The following is a 19,462-nucleotide window of genomic DNA, read 5'->3' as shown; positions in this document are numbered from 1 at the left end:
CATTTAGTGAGCACTGCCGTGGGCCAGGCACCTTGCTGTCTTGTACACTGCCTCTTAATCCTCAGAAGGAGCCACTGAGGTAGATATTATTGTCAACTATTTTCTTGTAAGCCACCTAAAGTTGGCTGGGTGAGGTGGCTTACACCTGTAATCCCAGCACTTTGGGAGGCCAGTGCAAAAGGATCACTTGGGGCCAGGAGTTCAAAACCAGCCTAGGCAGTATAGTAAGATCCCGTCTCTACAAAAATTTAAAAATTAGCCAGGCATAGCGGCATATTCCTATAGCCTCAGCTACACAGGAGGCTGAGACAGGAGTATTGCTTGAGGCCAGAAGGTCAAGGCTGCAGTGAGCTGTGATGGCACCACCGCATTCCAGCCTGGACAATAGAGCAAAACCCTGTCTCAAAAAAAAAAAAGTCCTCAGTATTATCAAGGCTCCACAACTAGCATCAGAGTTCATATCTTACCTATCTCTGCTCATGCCTCTAAACTGCATTCTTCTGTGGCCCTGCTGGAGAAAACTGGGCTGACACCAAAGTACAGACTTTCAAGGGCCCTGGCAAGGCTCCTTCACACCAAAGCAGATTTCCACCTGCAGTCACTGTGGAGCCTTTCCCTTCCTTTAGCTGAGACTTTTTTTTCCCTGCTAACTGGAAATCCCCTGGGACAGGCAGCACTTTAAATGCTTATCAAGCATTTGTGCTTTAGTGGGAGTGAATTTTGAATTTTTTTCTTAAGAGTAGCTTTTGCTGGATCCTAAGGAAAGTCATGATAAAAATAATGGGTTCCTGGGTGGGGAAAGAGTCTGCTGAAAAGAGGAAGAAAGATTGTAGGATGGGAGGCTGGGGCACCAATGGTGGATTTTACTTCACAGTGTTGTAGAAGGTACTAGATGCCACGATCATTAAGTAAAAGACCATTTTTTCCCCTGCTTCCAGATTTTACAGTTGAAATGAGGAAGGTACAGCTATCTCCATGCAAGGGAGTCTGTTGGCATGCCCTCAGGGCAGGCCAGAGCTAAGCAGACTCTCTGTCCAGCTGTCTCTGGCCTTATCGCTGCCATCCAAAAGGCCCATCAGCAAGCAGATTTGTATCTAGCTGTTGTTTATGTGCACCACCAGGGCCCATGTCTGTTTGAATCAACCAGGGTATCCCCAGGTCCTGGCAGAATGCATCCCACTTAATACGTGCTCAATACATGTTTGTAGGAATGAATATTGTTTACATTTGAAACAAAAAGACCTGAACCAGGACTCTGGATTCTAGCCTTGCATTGCCACTAGAATGTCCTGCGTCCTTAGGGAAGTCACTTCCCTCTCTGGGCTTCAGGCTCCTCATTTGTGACATGACTGCTGTTTTGTCATTCCAGGGCTATGTTGAATTAATCTAAATCTAAACGTGCAGTGCTAGGGTTGATGGGCTCAGAACACTCTCAGGTCATTGTTGCTGGATGGCAGTGATGGGAACAGCCTGGCTCTGACAGTTTCTGCAAATATGTACTGCCTGACCCTCAGCCTGTAGCATAAGCAGAAGTCAGGATCTAGGGCTTTTGGGGGCAGGAGTCTCGGGGAGCAGCCAGGAAGACTGCTTTCTTAGATCAAGGCTTTCATTCATCAGAAAATGCCTTCTAGGAGAGTGATGGTTATGAATGCAGGCTGTGGAGCCAGGCTGCCTGGGTTCCATTCCCACTGTGCTCAACTCTGCCCTTCACCAATGGGTTGACCTTGGCCCGGATATATAACCTGGGTCCCGGTGACCACCTCAGTATTGTTACCTGATAGTCATGCCTGTCTTGGAGATGAGTGTAGAGAACTCCATTCTTGTAAAGCACACAGTGAGGGCTCTCTGAATGTGAGTTAGCGGTTTTGACTGCTCAGAGCAAGAAGCCCAGAAGCTGGCCCCTGACGTCTACTGCTCTGGCCAGGGAGAGAAGGAAGGACTGGCCTCTAGCTTAGCCTCCGTCTTTGCCTCTTGATACCATTTACTTCCCGTTCCACGCCCACAAGAGACCCATTCTGAGGCCCGTTTTTACAGATAGTGAAGTCTAGGCACTAGAAGAAAGTACTAGATTCCTTAACTTGCAAGTGCAGCCCCAGGTTCAGGACTCATCCATTTGGTTTCAGTGTTGCTGGCTCTCGAGAGTCGCTGTCTGGTTGGGAATGCAGAGAGCCTGCCTGAGTCAGTAGTCATAGTGTCTGTGTTTGATGCATCCCAGTCACAAAGCACAGGAGCTTGCTTGTTCCTGACCCACCCCGAGCCCAGCAGGGGCAGGTGGCCCTGAGAGGAGGGCATGGTAGGAGAGGAGGCGCCCTGCGTGGACCTGGAAACTAGGAAAAGCAGACAGCCCCCGACCCCAGACCCGCCCTCTCCTCTGCACCCTCCTGCCTCCCTGGATGGGATCCAGTCACATTCTGAGCACCCTGACCACCTCCAGCCTGGGGTGAGGAGGGCACGCAGCGAGTGCCTTGCTCCCAGCTGGGAAGAACAGAGCCACGGTGCGCTGCCACCTGCCTGGCTGGCCCCTCTGGGAGGGGAGCCTTCTTCCCTCAATCAAACACTTAATTAACTTGGGAACACAGGGATACCATGTCAGGAGCGATCTGTTGGTGCTTGTGTGAACTGGACCCTGTTGTTTTCTGCGGACTGGGGCAGGGTGTAGAGAGAGTTTCAAGAGGCTGGGAGGTTTTTTCCACCGTGCTGTCATTTCTCCATTAATTGAGTTATCTCTCTCATTGCAGGTGGAGAGAGACTTTGAAAGGGAATATGGAAAACTCCAGCAGTGAGTGTCAACCCGGGAGGCTGAGGTGGGAGGCAGGAGGGATAAGGGCCCCCTGCCAACTCTCGCCTGTCTGCCCACCACCCTTCCCTGGGCTGGCCCTCTGCCCCATGAGCACCCTAGAAGCAGAGAGCAGCTCGGGTCACCAGGCTGCTGGAATCGCTCCCCAGCAGTGGCCACACGAGAGTCATTCACTGAAAGCCTTTGGGTGTAGCGGCACTTCAGACAGCAGGAGATGTCCCCATGGGGAAGGACCCCTTCTCCTCCTCCCTGGCAGGCCCTCCAGAGTATCTGGGCTTCCCTCAGTTAGGGAAAGGGAAGGGGGATCCCCAGCAGCCTGTCCCCTGCCTTGCAGGCTGGAAGAGCAGACCCGGAGGCTGCAGAAAGACATGAAGAAGAGCACCGACGCCGACCTGGGTAGGTGGCTTTCCACCCGCAGCACTGGCTGGGCAGGTGAGGCAGAGGTGGGCACCCTCCCTCAGCCCCCCAAGGGCTAACTGACGTCATTGCACTCAGAGGATGCGTACCCAGTGTCCTGAGAAGCGGCCTAAGGACAGTCACTCCTCACTAGTCAGATCCTACTTCCCACAGAGCTCGCACCACCGCACTTTGGATGTGGGTGCCCGGGCAAGGCTCTCCTGGGATTCTAGACGGCAGTACTGCAGCTGGTGGAAGCTTCTGGTAGTAGATGTCTCCATTGCCTCAGAATCTGGGCCGCCATCTCAGGCTGTCCAGAGGGAAAGGGAAGCACATTCCCTCCTGCAGAAACAAGACTCCCTGGCCTGCTGGGCCGGGCGCTCCAGTGGCAACAGGAATGGAAGCTGTGGTGTATGGAAACAGGAGGTTGGGTAAAAGTGTAAGGCCAGAAATGCCCCAGATAATTCCGTCATAACAAAGGGCACTGGGAGGTCCATGGGAGGTGGGGGAAACAGCAGGTGCCAGGAAACAGCTCAGGCCCTTGGGGAGGTTTCTTGGCTGGAGAGTTCTTGTTTGAAACAAGGAGGAACAAGGCCCGGGAGCCCAGAGCCACAGGCAGGTCTGGGATAAGGGAGCATCCAGAGCCCTTGTCACAGTTCACGTCCCAGGAAGGAGGCGACAAGTAGCCGGGAGAGGTGGAGAACTGCTCCTTGAGCTTCTTTCTCCAAGGCCTTGGCTTTTCCACTGCAGAGCAGCGAGCACTTGACCAAAGGTTGATCAGTGGCTTCAGCGCTCCGTGCACATCCCTGGACAGCTGGCTAAGCTCCACCTCAGTTTTCCACCTGGGAAGCAGGCACAGGGAATGCCAGCCCAAGTGACACGGGCTGGTGTTAAAGATGAAGTCACTTGAGCAACGTGAAGCACTGAGAATGGCCTGGCATGGGTCAGCTCTCAGGGGATGTCAGCTCCTGTTGTCACCGTCATCGTCGGCAGCAAGCCTCCCTGACTGGTTGGACCTCCACTGCTCCTTCCCTGGGTTCAGTGGGAGGGACATGTCTATATACCACACTGGGATGGGGACCTGAAAGAGACTTGGGTCTGGCCAGGACTGCTCACTTCCTCTCATTCAACAGATACTGACTGAGAACCCACCTGTGCCAGGCACTCTCAGTGCTAGAGAGTCAACAGCAAGACAAAATGAGAGTTTACGTTCTAGGAGGAAGGCCCGCAAGAGATCCAAGAGGATAGGTATAATGACACGTCATGGCAAACACTGTCAAGAACAGTCAGGAGGTAGAGAGTGACCGGGTCCTGGGAGGCCTTTCTGGGGAGGTGTCCCTTGGGCAGAGTCCTAAAAGAATGAGTAACCCACACAAGTAGAGCCAAGGAAAGAGGTCCTGAAACACAGTGGACAGCAAGTGTGGCGGCCCAGAGGCCGTAGACAGCAAGCGTGGAGGCCCAGAGGCCGTGGACCGCAAGCGTGGAGGCCCAGAGGCCGTGGACCGCAAGCGTGGAGGCCCAGAGGCTGTGCACACTGACCACAGATGCAGGAGAGCCAGCAGGACGGGGGGAGGAGCCATCTTCAGTCCCCTCAGCCACTCCAGCTGCTGAATAATGCTGTTACAGTTGTGAAGAAATTTTACCTACATGAGCTCTTCTACCCTTGGGATTGACAGGGCACATGACCTGCCCGTTTTATGAAAGAGGAAACTGACATGTCCATTTGATGAAGGAGGAAGAGTTCAGCTCCTCTTCTCAAGCCCAGGGCCTTGTCTCCACAGCGAAGCCTGCCCATGCCCCACTCATTCCTTTGCCTTGCCACCCCAAACTAGAAACAGCCCCACTCCGGAACCCTGACCTGTCCACTCTTGGCTTGGCTGTCTATGAACCTAGTGCAAATGGGGGGCAGTGTCACTGTCTCCTGACACCATTCAAAGAGCCATAGGGCAGTGGGCACCTAAGGGTGGAATTTAAGGACCAGCTGGCTCCTACTTGATACTGCAGTTAAGAGGAAAACACTTGAAATGTCCCTAATGGAGGCAGTTATTTGAATTTGTTCCCATTTTATGCCAGCTCCTAAGCCTCAGCCAGTTACTGATGTGTAAACACACACCTTTCCTACCAAGCACTGATCACAAAAGGAAAACATTCCTTCCCTGGGAGCCGCCGCTGGCACCACTATGCCCTGGTGAGTGCTGACTGCTTGTGCAGGGACTGTGGCCGTCTTGGTCTGTGCCATAAATTCTCATGCCAGTGCTAATTCCTGGGCCGTGGGCTGGTCTGAGCATGCACCTTGCTCCTGGCCCCTAGTGTTGCCAAACTGTGTGTCACAAGCCAAGGACCGGATTTGGGAGTTTGTGTGCAGTTGTTTGTTTTCTAGTTATTTCAGGTCTGAGTTACTTGGGTTGCATTTTTCTTGATCGGCCCCCACTGCCTTTCCAGTTCTGGAGCTGCTGTGACCCATTGCTTCCTTTCCTTCCTGCTTCTACAGACAGCTGCATTGTCAGCGCATAAATGAAACCAGGTTGTGCTGTGTTCACAGCGGCTTGCTCCAGAACCAAGAAGGGCATCTGGGGTCCATGAGGCGCCATCTGTGGCTGTGGAAAGCGTAGTTTTCCAGCAGAGAAACCAGGGTTCGGTGGGTGACTACGGAAACCTAGGATTACTGTCCTCAGTCAGGAGTGGATGTGGGCAGAGACAGCACCTCTGGAGAGCAGTGGTGCTGGTTGCGGGGGGAGGCGAGCCTGACGGCCACAGCAGTCTTCACACGGGGCGGGCATCACCGTTGTGGGTGGGCTTACTGTGCTGCAGGCCGCGGGGCCCCACCTCCAGCCTCTGATTCATGGGCTGGGCGAGACCTGAAAATGTGTACCCCTGGAATTCCCAGGTGATGCTGGAGACGCACACTGTGAGCACCACTGATCCGGACAATTGAGGGGAATGGAAGGTTGCTTTTCCCGAGTGTGCAATCTCCTGAGCTCCCCTGCAAGGTGGAAAATCCCCAGTTACTCTAAAAAAGATGACCTTTCTTTCAGAAACTTACATTACTTTCACAGTGCTCTGGTGGATCTTTGAATCTTACATTCCAGAGGCTGCGTCAGGACTCCAGAGATCCAGATGGGGTCCAAGACACTCACTTTCTGTAAGGTTCAAAGATCACCAGTCTCCTGATGTGGACCAGGCTGACTGTGCCCCTCTCCCAGTCCCTGCAGGGAACAATGAGGAGGGATATGTGCCAGAGCAGGGACCACAGGCCCAGAGGGGCATGGAGACCTGCTGTTCTTTATTAAATAGTTTTGAGGAGGAATGGGGTCTTGCTATGTCGTCCAGGCTGGTCTCGAACTCCTGGGCTCAAGGGATCCTCCTGCTTCAGCTTCCCAAAGCACAGGGATTACAGGCATGAGGCATCACACCCAGCCAAGGCCATGGTGTTCTTGGCATCATCTACCCCAGCTCTGCTCTGCGTGCATGAATCAGGGGCATCACTTGGCGGGGATTCCAGACTTAGTTCTGCCCAGGGCTGGCCACTGAGTCCACTCAGCTCCTTGACTTCCTGACAATGCAACAGCTTTAGGAGAGAGAGGGGGAAGTGGGGCTGGGCCCAGTGACTCATGCCTGTAATCCCAGCACTTTGGGAGGCCTAGGCAGGTGGATCACCTGAGGTCAGGAATTTGAGACCAGCCTGATCAACATGGTGAAACCCCCTCTCTACTAAAAATACAAAAATTAGCAGGCGCCTGTAATATTACCCAGCTACTTAGGAGGCTGAGGCAGGATAATTGCTTGAACCCAGGAAGCACAGGTTACAGTAAGCCAAGATCGTGCCATTGCACTCCAGCCTGGGCGACAAGAGCAAAACTCCATCTCAGAAAAAAAAAAGTGGGAAGAATGTTTCCTCGATCCTTTGGCTTTTTGGGTTGTTTTCCTCAGATATTTTAAAAAGAATAGAAGACATTTTTCAGAAACATTTCCAGCTTTATCTAGAATTTTATTGTCTTTCTATAATGCCGTATGTGATCATTTCATAATCAAATCAAGTTACACATTTGTTCCTAAACCTACAGTCACTTCACAGAATTTAAGAGGTGTTTTTTTTTCCTCCGTTTCCTCAGCATTTCTGGAAAGTTTACATTTCCAGCCTTCTCCCACAGTTTGCCCTTTTGCTGGGTGACTGTAGCAATCTCCTAAATTCCAGAAAAATCCCAGGAGGTTGCTCCAGGCTGGCTAGTTGTCTACTCAATGCTGCCTTGCTGGCTGGTGAAGGGGCCTGGGAGAGGTGGACCCTTCCTCAGGGAGAGCAGGGTCAGGGTCGGGCTCATGCTCTGGAGTGCTAGGCAAGGCCACATCTGTAATTAACTGGGAGGCGAACCTTATGTCATGGGTCAAGACACTTTCCACAGTTAACATCTCTGAAATCAAAGTACTGTAACACTTGAGAGTGTAGCCTGGTTTGACTGGCAGCAGTTTTTTTTTTTTTTCTTAGTAGTTTATAGAGTAAGTGTCTTATAACGAAGAGCATCTTAAATTCAGTAACATGCAAATAAAAGAAATTCCCTTGCAGTGTGTCTTCTCTCCTGAGACCTGCCCCAGACACACTTTGACACTGGTACAGACAGTATCAGGCCAGCATGGCCCTTCACCATGGCCTCTTCCTGCCCCTCTAGAATTTTGTTTCTAGACTCTAGAAATAATGGATGCCTGAAAACATGTTCAGGACCAAGAGCTCCAAAGCTGCCAGCAGGTCTCCAGCCCGCCTCTGAGCCGCCTGTGACTCCCAGGCTTCCCATCTGCCCAGCAGGGAATGTCAACACAGGAGGGAGGAGCACAGAGGGGTGGGTGGCACATTCGTGGGGACCGGGTACCAGGGCGCCTGAAAAACATCAGTGGATGCCCCATCAGAGCCTTGTGGACCTCCACCGGCTTCCTCCAGGCCAGATCACAAGGAGAGCAGTCAACAGGGAGGCAGCTGGCCGGGGTCAAGGGTCAAGGCCCAGCTGGCGCCCACAGCCATTTGACCTTGGAGACATTACAAACTCTTTTGTACCTGATCTGCCTCCTCTCTAAAATGGAACCAAAATAATTTCCCCTAGATGTTCCCTGGGTTGTTTGAGCTCTAAATGAGAGTGTATCGGAACCTTGACAGAACCCCAAAATGGGGACCTGCTGGCAGCTTTGGAGCTCCTTGTTCTGTACAAGTTCCCAGATCTCCATTATTTACAAACAAAATTCTGGAAGAGCAGGAAGACACCCTGGAGGAGGGCCATGCTGGCCCAGTGCCGTCTGTGCCAGCTGCAGAGTGTCCAGGCGAGTTTCTGGGGAAAACACATTTTCCAATGTATCTCTTCTTACTGGATATCTAGGAAACTAGGGGTTGGCAGGCTACAACTGCTGTCCAAATCTGACCTAGTTTTGTCAATAAAGTTTTATTGAAACAGCCACATCCATTTTTTATGTGTGGTGGCTGGCAGTTTTCACAGCACAAGGCAGAGCTGAGAAGTTGCAACAGAAATCATATGGCCCACAAAGCACGAACTGTTTACTGTTGGGCCCTTTGTAGTGAAAGCGTGTGTAAACTGGAGTACTGTTACTCTTGTCCATGTGGGAGTCCCAAACCAGGCTTCACGTCCAAACCACCTGGAGACGTGGTTTTAAATGCATATTCTTGGGTTCCAGCTTTACTGAATTAGAATCTTTGGAGCCAGAAGCATTATATTATAGCCTCCCACCCAGATAGTCCTTTTCTAACCCAGGGTTTGGAGAACAGGTAAAGCTGCTCAAAAGAATGGACCAGAACAGTGTCAGCGTGGGGGAATGAATATTAAACCAGGGGATCAGCAGCTCGTGGCTGTGTGGCACTCTGCCATTCTGACGGCCGTGGCGGTGGGAAGAGGTCATCAGGGTGCAGACCCCTGGCCGCAGGAGGACAGGGTCCTGAAGAGAAGCCCATGAAACCTGTCCCTTCACAGGCTCACTGAGCTTTGACTTTTTACAGCCATGTCAAAATCTGCTGTGAAGATATCCTTGGATTTACTCTCCAATCCCCTCTGTGAGCAAGACCAGGACCTTCTGAACATGGTGACAGCCCTGGACACCGCCATGAAGCGGATGGATGCCTTCAACCAGGAAAAGGTAGGTGACTGGATCTTGGTCTGGGGGGGCCTCTCCCTGGAGGGACTGTGCAGGGAGGCCTGAGTGGGCTCCTTCTGCTCTCAGGGCACTCAGCCCTCCGGCCTCATGTGCTATAATGTGCCGCAGGCCCACAGGGCTCTTCCCAGACTGTTCTGCCCTGGCTCTCCCTGCTTCCTGAGGCTCCACGAGCTCACATCACTCACTGTGAGGGTCGCCCATGGTGGTCCTGTTCACGCAGCCCCTAAGCCTTCTGTGGCTCAGGCCCAGGACAAGGACAGCACCCTGTGGTCTTGGGGGCTTTTAGGTCCAGCAGTAGTTAGGGGCCGGCCTTGCCTATCGTCCTCCCCTCCCCCACCCCACCAGTTTTAATGTCTTTGGGCTTTTCTTTTGCAGGTGAACCAAATTCAGAAGACTGTGATTGAGCCCTTAAAAAAGTGAGTAAATGTCACCTGGGGGCCTCGGGGCACTTATGGGAGAGGCAGGTCAGTGGCTACTTGGAGCTTGAACAGCGTTTCTAATAGCCTGTCTCCAGATTCCCATGGGGACTAACAAGAAACTCAATGGGGACGTTAGCTCTATGACCTGTGGCTTAAGGGTCTGTGCTACTGTGGGCTTTAGAGCACCTGCATGGCCCAGGTGAGCTCAGGTGACCCCTGCCCGCCACCCCCACAAGCGTTCGGCCACTGCTCCGGTGGTCATTTGACTGCTTCCTCCTGATTGAGAGCCAGTGGGGCCAGGCTTGCTGAATGGAGCTAGCAGAGATCTTGGCCATCCCACAGCGGACATGAGCAAGGCCTTTCATCTTGCCCCGCCGGATTGGGAGAGCAGCTGCCTGCAGCATTCGGCTTTGGAAATGTGGGGGTGGCCGCACACAGGGAGGGGTGCGGCAACAGGGTCTGGCCTGGGAAGGTCCCCTAGCTTGTGACCTGTCGGGGTCAAGAATGCTTCTGTGAGACTCATCTTCTGTCAGGCAGGCCCTGGTCGGTGATCAGACAGGCCTATTCCCTCAATCCCCAGGGCGGGAACAGGCAGAGCCATGCCTTGAAGCCCCGAATCACTTCATCTTCTTCCCTGGCCTCTCCCGAGCAGGCTGTGACCTAGAAAGCGCCTGTTTGCCCAGCTGCACTTCCTTGCCTCTTCTGTGGTGGTCCTGGGCAGTTGCCTTGCCAGGGCCGGGTAATGAGGCTCTGCCTAATTATCACTGGCCTGGCCCAGGGCCCAGAGGGCGATGAGGGGAGCAGTTTTGATCCTGTAGCCCCTGGGGTTTGGGGTTGCTGAGCTGTTTGTTGACTGTGTAGGCTTGAAGTATGGGATTAGGAAAAGGCCCGCCTGTCACTAGCAAGCTGTTGTTTCTAAGCCAGGACCGTGGAGGCTCAGTGATGGCAGGGAGGGAAGGGACTGCACCTCCCACTCTGGGCCTGGCCCCGCAGCCTCCCCAGAATGGGTATCCAACACCCCCTGCCTGCTGGTGACTGGTGACAGTGCAGCCCTGTGCCACAGGGTTATATAGGGAGCTCGGGTGCAGAAGGAGCTCCATGGCTGTGGTTTTTAGTCCTGGGCTTCAGGACAGACGGTTCAGGGCTGGTTGGGAAGGACACAAGCCAAGAAGACCCTGCTCACAGAGGGCTCTTCTGTGCCAGGGCTGCAAGGGCCCCAGAGACGGACACAGAGGCTGCCACAGGCACCCATGGTTGGCAGCGTGAGGCAGGGACCCAGCTCAGAGAACTGGGGGACTGACTGCCACCTCAATTTCAGTACCAACAAGGCGCCCTTGAAATCTGATCCCTGGCTTCTGGAGCCCAAATGGAGAGAAACCCCGGCCTCTTCCCACCACCCTGGTGGCCCACCACCTGCCAGGAAGGTGGGGGCGTGGCAGAGGGGGCGCACCATCTCCGCTGCAGATCCGCTGACCTCTGCATGAGCCCTCAGGCCTGCCTGGCTGGCTTCTCCCTGCATCCCCACAGCTGACATACGATCTCCCCTGACCACATAAAACCGCGCAGCCTGCAGCCTCCTCCCCATTGGCTTCCTCTTGCCAGAAGAGAAGCTCCCAGGGACCCCAGCACCGGAAACAGGAAACTGCAGCTTTCCTGTCCTCTGATGAAGATCATGGCCACATGGCCACCCCACCGCCCCCAGCCTCCCCGCAGGGGCTTGGCCTCTAATCCCCAGTCTCTGGGCTATGTTCACATGTCGGATGGGGATGCTTTCAATTTCCCTTTCCTGGTGGGTGGAAGCTCCCGGCCGCGTGGGCACAGACCAAGGCATGGCAGGCATTCCCCACCAGTGCTGGCTGCACCCAGCCGGCCTCCCTCTCCCTCCCTGTTCTGCTCCTCTTCGCCCCATGCATCCCCAGGGGAGTGAGTTTGATATTAAGCCTTAAGACAGGCAAGAATTAGCAGTGATCATGAGTGTTGCTTTGATCACTGGCCTGGGCCCAGCCTGGCCCTGTTATTTGAGGATAAATGTAAAAGAAACTTCAGGAGCTTACAGTGTAGTGGAAAGCCACGATCTGTTCTCTGGTCAGCGGTGGGTGTGGCAGTGCCAGTGTGGTTCAGTACTGTGGAGGAGAGCATGCTGGGTGGCCTGTCCCACCTGCCCCCACCCAGCCTGGGAGCCTGTTTCCTCACGTGGAAAGAGAGGGCTAAACTGACTTCTCAGAATGGGACAGTCAGCATCTAGGAGCAGGAAAGGTGGTTTTGGTGGGTTGAGGTGAGCAAGGAGAAAGGAGGGGTGAAGTGCGCTGCGACAGCAGAGTGGAGCCTGGGTCCTGGCCTTGCTCCTGTGGACAGGTCCCCACCATGTGATTGGGTGGAGTCAGCAAGGCCTCTGTGGTGTCCCAGGGGCGTATCTGAGAGGGGTCAGCACAGGGGCCTAGCCTGTACGTGTCTTCACCTCCCCTGTCGGCACCCTGAGCCCTGAGCTGAGGTCCCGCGTGGCACCATGGCACATCCACCATCCACCCCTGGGCTTTGGCAAAGTCTTCCATTGCTGAGAAGTAGAAAACAGGGAGGTGGGGCCTCAATGGGTCAGCGACCAGAGCAGATGTGACAGCGTCCTGGTCCCCCACGTTTCAGCCACCTTGAGACAGGCTTTGCCCCGCCCTGACTGATGTAAGTTTCCTCGGAATGTAGAAGGATGTGACCCTTGTCCCTACCCCTAGGGAATCCCAGTCCCAGGATCCAACCTCCCCTACTGTGGTGGTAATTTATCAGCAGTCACCTCCAGTGGCCTGAGCAGGCAGAGCCTCTTGGTGACTGAGGGTGCTGTTGTGGGAGATGCAAGTTTTCATGGTGAAGACACACCCTTCTCACAGGGGCAGGTGCCCTGCAGCCATGTCCCCTGCAGAGGCCAGGTGGTCTTGGTTCCAGGGGGCTGGTAGGATCCCATGCAGTCAGGTGGCCTCCTGGAGACACTACCACCCCATCCCCCCCAAGGAGCCCTGTAACCCAGCCTCCCTCACCCCTGCTCGGCACTGCCCTGTAGTCAGTGCTCCTGGTGGCTCTGACGCTGGCCCCGGAAATAATAAGTCCCAGCTGTGGGAAGGGGGCTATGAGAGGGCCGCAGGGATGTTGGGGGTTGGGCTGCTGGAGCAACGAGCATGAAGCTCCTCCCATCCTGCGCCATGGAAGGCGCCTTGTGTACACATGGCTTCATGCTGTGATGCCTGCCTTCCTGAGGATGTGAGCTCAGCGTGGTAGGATTGGGGCCAGGGCCAGAGAGCCCTCCACCTGCTGCCTCCTGCCTGCTTATCATCTTTGCCCTGTCCCGGTGCTAGCACCCACCCAGCAGCTCCCAGGCACCCACAAGGCCGAGGCACTGGGACCGTGCAGGCAGCAGGTGGCTTCCAACACAAGGTCCAGGGTGAGGACCGGGGTAGCTGCCAGTGGTCCGTTGGCCATTTGGGGCGGAGGGAGAGGTGGCGTGGTAGCCTTTGAGGCCAGCTGCACCTGCTGCCTGAACATGTGCCTCTCAGCTGCCCAGGAAGAGGGGCGGGGCTCCCCAGCAGCTGCAGCTCCGCAGCAGCTGCCCTGGGTGAAAGCATCGAGCCCAGCTCCTCCCAGCGGTCTCACTCCAGCCCACGCCATGGGTGGCCATGCGTCCTGGTGGTGTCTCCTTCCTATCAGTTCCGCAGCGCTGAGGGGGCCTGCGTTCTCCATGGGCAGTGCTGGGAGGCCCATGACTTCTGCCTAGCAATTTGTTCAGATGCTGGTTTGATTACTGTGTCTAAGGGCACGGCTGAGGATTCAGGGCACTTTGGTGGCTTTACCCACTTAGCAATTTGTTAGGCAGGGAGCCCGTTACAGACACTTGAGGTGGAGGATTCGTGTTAGTGGCCTTTCTTGGGGATAAGACCTTTGTTTCATCAAAGTCTACTCCCTGGGTCTGTGGCTTAGTTTGGGGCATTTAATGCTTTGGTAAAGTTTATATCCTCTTATTCTCTGGGAAAATTGTTCATTACTCCTACCTCACCTGGACACTTGATTTGCTGAAGGTTTTTAAAACCAGGCTCATGACTGCAATCCCAGCACTTTAGGAGGCCGAGACAAGTGGCTTACTCAAGGAGTTCGAGACCAGCCTGGCCAATACGGTGAAACCCCGTCTCTACTAAAAATACAAACATTAGCTGGTCGTGGTGGTGCACGCCTGTAATCCCAACTACTCAGGAGGCTGAGGCATGAGAATCACTGGAACCCAGGAGGCAGAGGCTGCAATGAGCAGAGATCATGCCACTGTACTCCAGCCTGACGGAGAGAACAAGACTCCATCTCAAAACCAAATTCATGGTCATGTTCCTTTGAGAGGCAGATCTGAGAAGTCCTGCTCCGCCTGGTGTCTGAGCTCCTAGAAGCTGACAGTGAGTCTGCCGGCATCCTCTCAGCTGAGTGCCTGTGAGAGGCTGACCCCAGCCTCAGTAACTGCTTCCTGCCCTCATCTTTCCTCCTCTCTGGGTTCATCATAAAAACCTCCAGGAGGAACCAACTCTTCTGGTATTGGGTCACCTCCAAATGGCCACAGAGTCACGAGCTCCCTGCGCTGCACAACTGGACCATGAGCTCTCCTGGGACTCGGGCTTGCCTTGCTGTCACACTGAGGGCCAGCCCTCCAGCAGCAGCAAGAGCCCCGGGAGAGCATTGCTCCTGGTCACTAAAGGCCACACGGGTCACAGATGAGGCCCCTGGGGACCTGCAGTGCTGCATCGTCCACTGCTGCTCTTTCTGGGGGCCACTCCCCTGAGTCTCCCACGTGGTCTTTTCTAGTCACGATGGGGTAGGAGGAGGTCCTCAGGGCATTTTCCTAAAGCAGCTGGTTGGCGCTTTGGACATTCCCGTGGCAGAACTATAGGACTTCTGCTTTTTTTTTTTTTTTTTTTTTTTTNAGAGTCCTGCTCTGTCACTATGCTGGAGTGCAGTGGCGCAATCTCAGCTCACTGCAGTCTCCACCTCCCGGGTTCAAGCGATTCCCCTGCCTCAGCCTCCCGAGTAGCTGGGACTACAGGCATGTACCCACACCATACCCGGCTAGCTTTTTTTTTGTATTTTAGCAGAGACAGGATTTCACCATCTTGGCCAGAATGGTCTTGATCTCCTGACCTTGTGATCCACCCACCTCGGCCTCCCAGAGTACTGGGATTACAGGCGTGAGCCACCATGCCCGGCTCTGCTCCTTTCATGTTGCCAAGGACGCCTTGAAGGAGAAGGTGCCCTGGGCTAGGAGTAAGTTCAGATTTCAGCTCTTGTCACCTGCCATTGGCACTGTGAGGGCTGGAAAGAGTGCCAGACAGAGAATGTGGACAACTGTGCTCTCTTCTGGACCTTCTCTGCCTCATTGTGACCTTGGTTGAGTTACACATCATCTCTATCTTCAGTTTCCCTCCTTTTTAAAAGTGAAGTGTTAGCCAGATGACTTCAAAGCACCTTCCCCACTATCCTTCAGTCCATTGTGTGGTGAAGCTCACAGGAGGTGGGGGTCAGGGCACCCTTCCTTCCTGGTTCGCCCTATGCTGCCCGGCTCCCAGCACCTGGCCCACAGCCCTGCCCCCTCTCATCTGTCCTCACCCCATGACGACATCCTCATTCACACAAGCTGCAGGGGACAGAGCCTCATCTGTCTTGTTCACAGTGAACTCCCCGAGACCTAGAGCACAGTCTGGCACTTAGTAGGTGCTTAGGACATATTTTTGGATAAGTGAGTGCTGGTCAGGCCACCCCTCCAAGAGCAGGCCCACCTCCAGCCAGCTCGTCCCACAGGTTCGGCAGCGTCTTCCCGAGCCTCAACATGGCCGTGAAGCGGCGGGAACAGGCCTTGCAGGACTACAGGAGGCTGCAGGCCAAGGTGGAGAAGTACGAGGAAAAGGAGAAGACGGGGCCAGTGCTGGCCAAGCTCCACCAGGTACCAGGGAGGGCAGGCAGGCAGCGGGTAGATGGGCAGGCCATCGTGGTCACCTGTGGAAAGTCCCTTCTTTCACCTGGGAGCACCAGGACCGAGACTGCATGTCCCCACTCCACCCATCCTGTATCCTGTACCAGCAGAGATAGCGAGCTCTGACACCCTGGGTCTCGTTCCCTAGGCGCGAGAGGAGCTGCGGCCCGTGCGGGAGGACTTTGAAGCCAAGAACAGGCAGCTACTGGAGGAGATGCCGCGCTTCTATGGCAGCCGCCTTGACTACTTCCAGCCCAGCTTTGAGTCCCTCATCCGAGCGCAGGTGAGGCCGCCGGGCTTGGTGGACGTATCTCGTGCCACTCTCTGTCACCCACGCTGGAAGGGTGACTTAGTCATTTTCCACCCCAGGCATGGCCCCGAAGGAATTCATTCCAGTACCAGAGTGCCAGGCTTGGCAACTCGGGGGCCCTAACTCTTTGCTATTTGAGTTCTGACATTGCTCTCTGATGAATCCCAGACCAGGAATGGCCAAGGTTCCCCTTTGCCCACTCGTTCCTCCCTGGGTCTCCCTGCATTTCACTGTAAGCAGCTGCTCCGCCCTACACCCTCAGGTGGGCAGGCTCGTGGCCCAGGTGGTGCAGAGAAGGGATCTGAAGGGTGGAGGCCTTTTCTGAGGACCCAGCTCCCTGCCCCACCCACCCCTAGCCAGTCCTCTTTTTAGTGGGAGATGGCAGAGTCCTGCCTTGGAGCCACCAGAGAAGGGGTCCCAGAACCCTGGAGAGAGCCACAGTCAGGGCTGCTGCTGGGACCCTGGGGTTGGCCTGGGGGCATGGGGCCACACCACTGGGCGTCAGACATGGGCCAGGTCCCAGCGTCTCCTTCCACTTGGGGCAGGAGGACACAGTGGCAGCGCCTGTGGCTCCCGCCCCCTCACCCTCCTCTCCCTGCTCCACTTCCTCCCCCTCCTACCCCTCCTCCGTCTTCAAGCCTTTAGCAAGGATTGTTCCCTCAACTGGCAAAATAGAAGAGGGTGGGCACCCATGCCAAGAGTGGGTCCCTTCCACGCAAGGCCCCACTGATGGCTTGTGCTCAGCGACAGCCTCGGGACCCCAACACCTGTGGCACCCCTTGGTGCCAGGTCCTCAAGCCACAGGCTCTGCACCTCCCAGGCCCTGCAGTCTGAGCATGGCTGGGTGTCTGGCACCCTCCGGTGGCCGCAGCCATTCCTGCAGGCCCTGCAGTCGCAGCCCGGAAGCCTGGCCTGCAAGCCCACCCTGCTGGGCCAAAGTCAGGGTGGCCACCTGCCCCAATCAGGATGCCTGGGCAGGGTTTATGCCAGGGCTGGGCCTTGTTACCCACATCCTTGGTCCTGTGCCATCTCTAGGTGGCAGTGAGAACTACAGCCTCATGCAAGAGGGGTGAGGGACTTCTCCCAATACTTCCTCCTACGGCAAGGGCTCCCTCTGGCTGCCCCACTGGGTTCAGTGGAGACCTGGGCCTGCCCCTTCCTCACTGTCACCTGGGTGCTCCCCTGCACCCTCCCTCCTGTTGCTCACAGGAGGACGCCACAGGGTGCCAGGCTTCCGCGTGCCCAGGTTGGAGCAGATGGGAGGCCAGGGATGCCCTGTAACCAGGCAGCATCACTGGGGGCTGTTGGCTGCCTCCCAGGCCCCAGCCTCCCCCTCGCCCGCACGGCTGCCATTAGTCATGGAGAAGTAAGCATTCCCAGTGACTCACCGTGCAGTGGCTCGGGCAGGGAGTGGGGATAGGGTTGCCCACCCCCAGCCCAGAGGTGACAGTAGTGTGTTGAGACCTGCTCACTTTAGCTCCCCCTTGGCCAGTGGAAACTTCGCTGTGGGGGTCTCGGCCATGGGTCCCTGCCCCACCTGGCATTTTCCACAAGGTCCCCTCCTGTCTAGGGTGCCTTGTGTGTAGAGTATAAAGCATGGAAGCTTTCAGGAAAGTGCATGCTTTCATTGGTTCATGAGGTAGAAACTGAGGCAGAAGTGGCCCCTATTGTCCTTGAAAAAGCGCCTGGTCCTCAGCCATCTGGGGATGCTGATGGGCTTCCCCATTCCTCCACCCACCCCACCCTCATTCCTGTGTCCTGTCCCCCTACCCTATTTCTGGTGCCTCTGTAGAGGGACCCCTGGCAGTGAGCCTGGCCTCTGAGCTGTGCCCCTGGCTACGTAGCTCAGGCCATGAGCAAGGATGGGATGAGAGTTGGGAGGCAACGGAAGGCTAGACGGGCATCCCCTTTCTCACCTGTGCTTCTAAAGCTGGCTTAGGGCTTTGGGAGCCACCAGCCTACCATGCCGTCTTTCTGCCATGGACAAAAAGCCTTGAATTCTCCCCTAGCTTACAAAACGCAGAACACCAATCACGGTGCCCATCATTTCACAGCCACCCTAGGAGGCCAGTGCCTTCCTGCACTGCTGCTGGGGGAACCAAAAGGAGGCAGGGAGCAACTGCGCCTCCACCCACAGCCACTGAGGCCCAGCTGCTCCCTGCCTCCTTTTGGTTCAGTCTCAGCTAGTGCCTTTCCATGCCTTGCACGTCCCCAAAGGCACGCTGCTGCGCAGCTTCAGATGGGTGAGAGCGGGCAGGAGTGGCAGCCTCTGTGACCCTGAAGCACATGGTTCCCTGGAGGCATCACATGCCAACCTGTCACCTCCCCCAGGTTGTGTACTACTCAGAAATGCACAAGATCTTTGGAGACCTGACCCAGCAGCTTGACCAGCCAGGCCACTCGGACGAGCAGCGGGAACGGGAGAACGAGGCCAAACTCAGTGAGCTCCGGGCCCTCTCCATTGTGGCTGATGACTGAAAACCCGTAACTCTTGGAGGACTCCTGTGACACGGTCAGCCTTGCTCGTTCTTGCCCTTCTCAGGGCTAGGGTCCCACTCTTCCCACAGGCTGGGGACAGAGGTGGCCCTTGTTCACTTGCCGGCCCTTTGCAATGAGTGACTCTTCCTGAGCCCAGCATCAGAAGCCCTAGGCAGGCCGCTGTCTCCCCACTCACAGCCCCAGCAGGTAAGCAGTGTAGACAAACCCTGGGGGCTTTTTTATTTGGAGAACCGTCCACCATGCATCCTGGCTCATGGCCTGAGCAAGTGGCAGCCCTTCCAAGGGCATGGCCTTCATTGGCTCAGTTGGGGGTCTTAGCCCTGCATGTGTGGTGGGGAGCAAATCTACCTCCAAAGGACTACGTCCTGGGGAGCCTACTGGCCCCTTGTTGCCTTTTCACTTCAAAGCTTCTTTTTTCTGGGAGAGGCCCTGAGCCCTGCCAGGGAGAGCTGGTCCTCCAGCCCTGGCAGGCCCTCAGCCAGCTTCCCAGCAAGACAAAAGCTACCATCGTGGCTTTGGGACCCAAGTCCCGAAAGTCCCTGGGATTCCCAAGGTAACAGAACTGTTAGCTCGGGAACTCAAACTGTCAGCGCAACTGTCCCATGCTAATTCTTGCGCCTCAAAACAAGAACAGTGGGTTTGTGTCTCACCTGAATATTTGGAATTTTATTTTTTCAAGTAAAGTTTTCAATGAAATGTCCACATGGTATTGTGCTGTAACTTAGGGCACCCTCCAGCCCAGCTATGCACACCTCCCCTGCCCTGCTCCACCTTCTAAGGCAAACTGCACCATGGTCCAGCAGAGACCCTGAGCGGAAGGACATGCAGGCAGGCCTAGAAGAGCAGGAAGAGCTAGGGAGGACACACTCGGTTTGTTTTTGACTTTGGTTTATTTAAAAAACAAAAAG

The 19,462-nt window shown here is 55.3% G+C and overlaps 1 protein-coding gene across 2 annotated transcripts in view; it reads left to right on the top strand.

The window, feature by feature from the left end:
* Window positions 1-19,462, top strand: part of BIN3 (bridging integrator 3) — a 47,549-nt gene extending 28,087 nt beyond the window's left edge. Inside the window, exons 3-9 of one of the 2 annotated variants that reach the window (XM_017549718.2) lie at window positions 2,739-2,779; window positions 3,132-3,229; window positions 9,186-9,322; window positions 9,716-9,756; window positions 15,574-15,715; window positions 15,894-16,028; window positions 18,387-19,462. In XM_017549718.2, the coding sequence (XP_017405207.1) occupies window positions 2,739-2,779; window positions 3,132-3,229; window positions 9,186-9,322; window positions 9,716-9,756; window positions 15,574-15,715; window positions 15,894-16,028; window positions 18,387-18,533 (741 nt within the window). In that variant the 3' untranslated portion in view covers window positions 18,534-19,462. The remainder of the gene's footprint in view (window positions 1-2,738; window positions 2,780-3,131; window positions 3,230-9,185; window positions 9,323-9,715; window positions 9,757-15,573; window positions 15,716-15,893; window positions 16,029-18,386) is intronic. The other variant, XM_017549719.2, reaches the window with a different exon arrangement.

This window comes from Cebus imitator, unplaced genomic scaffold (assembly GCF_001604975.1).
Source record: "Cebus imitator isolate Cc_AM_T3 unplaced genomic scaffold, Cebus_imitator-1.0 Scaffold221, whole genome shotgun sequence".
Taxonomy (NCBI): domain Eukaryota; kingdom Metazoa; phylum Chordata; class Mammalia; order Primates; family Cebidae; genus Cebus; species Cebus imitator.
Note: the sequence above shows the minus strand (reverse complement) of the source record. Positions and strands in the feature narration are given on the sequence as shown.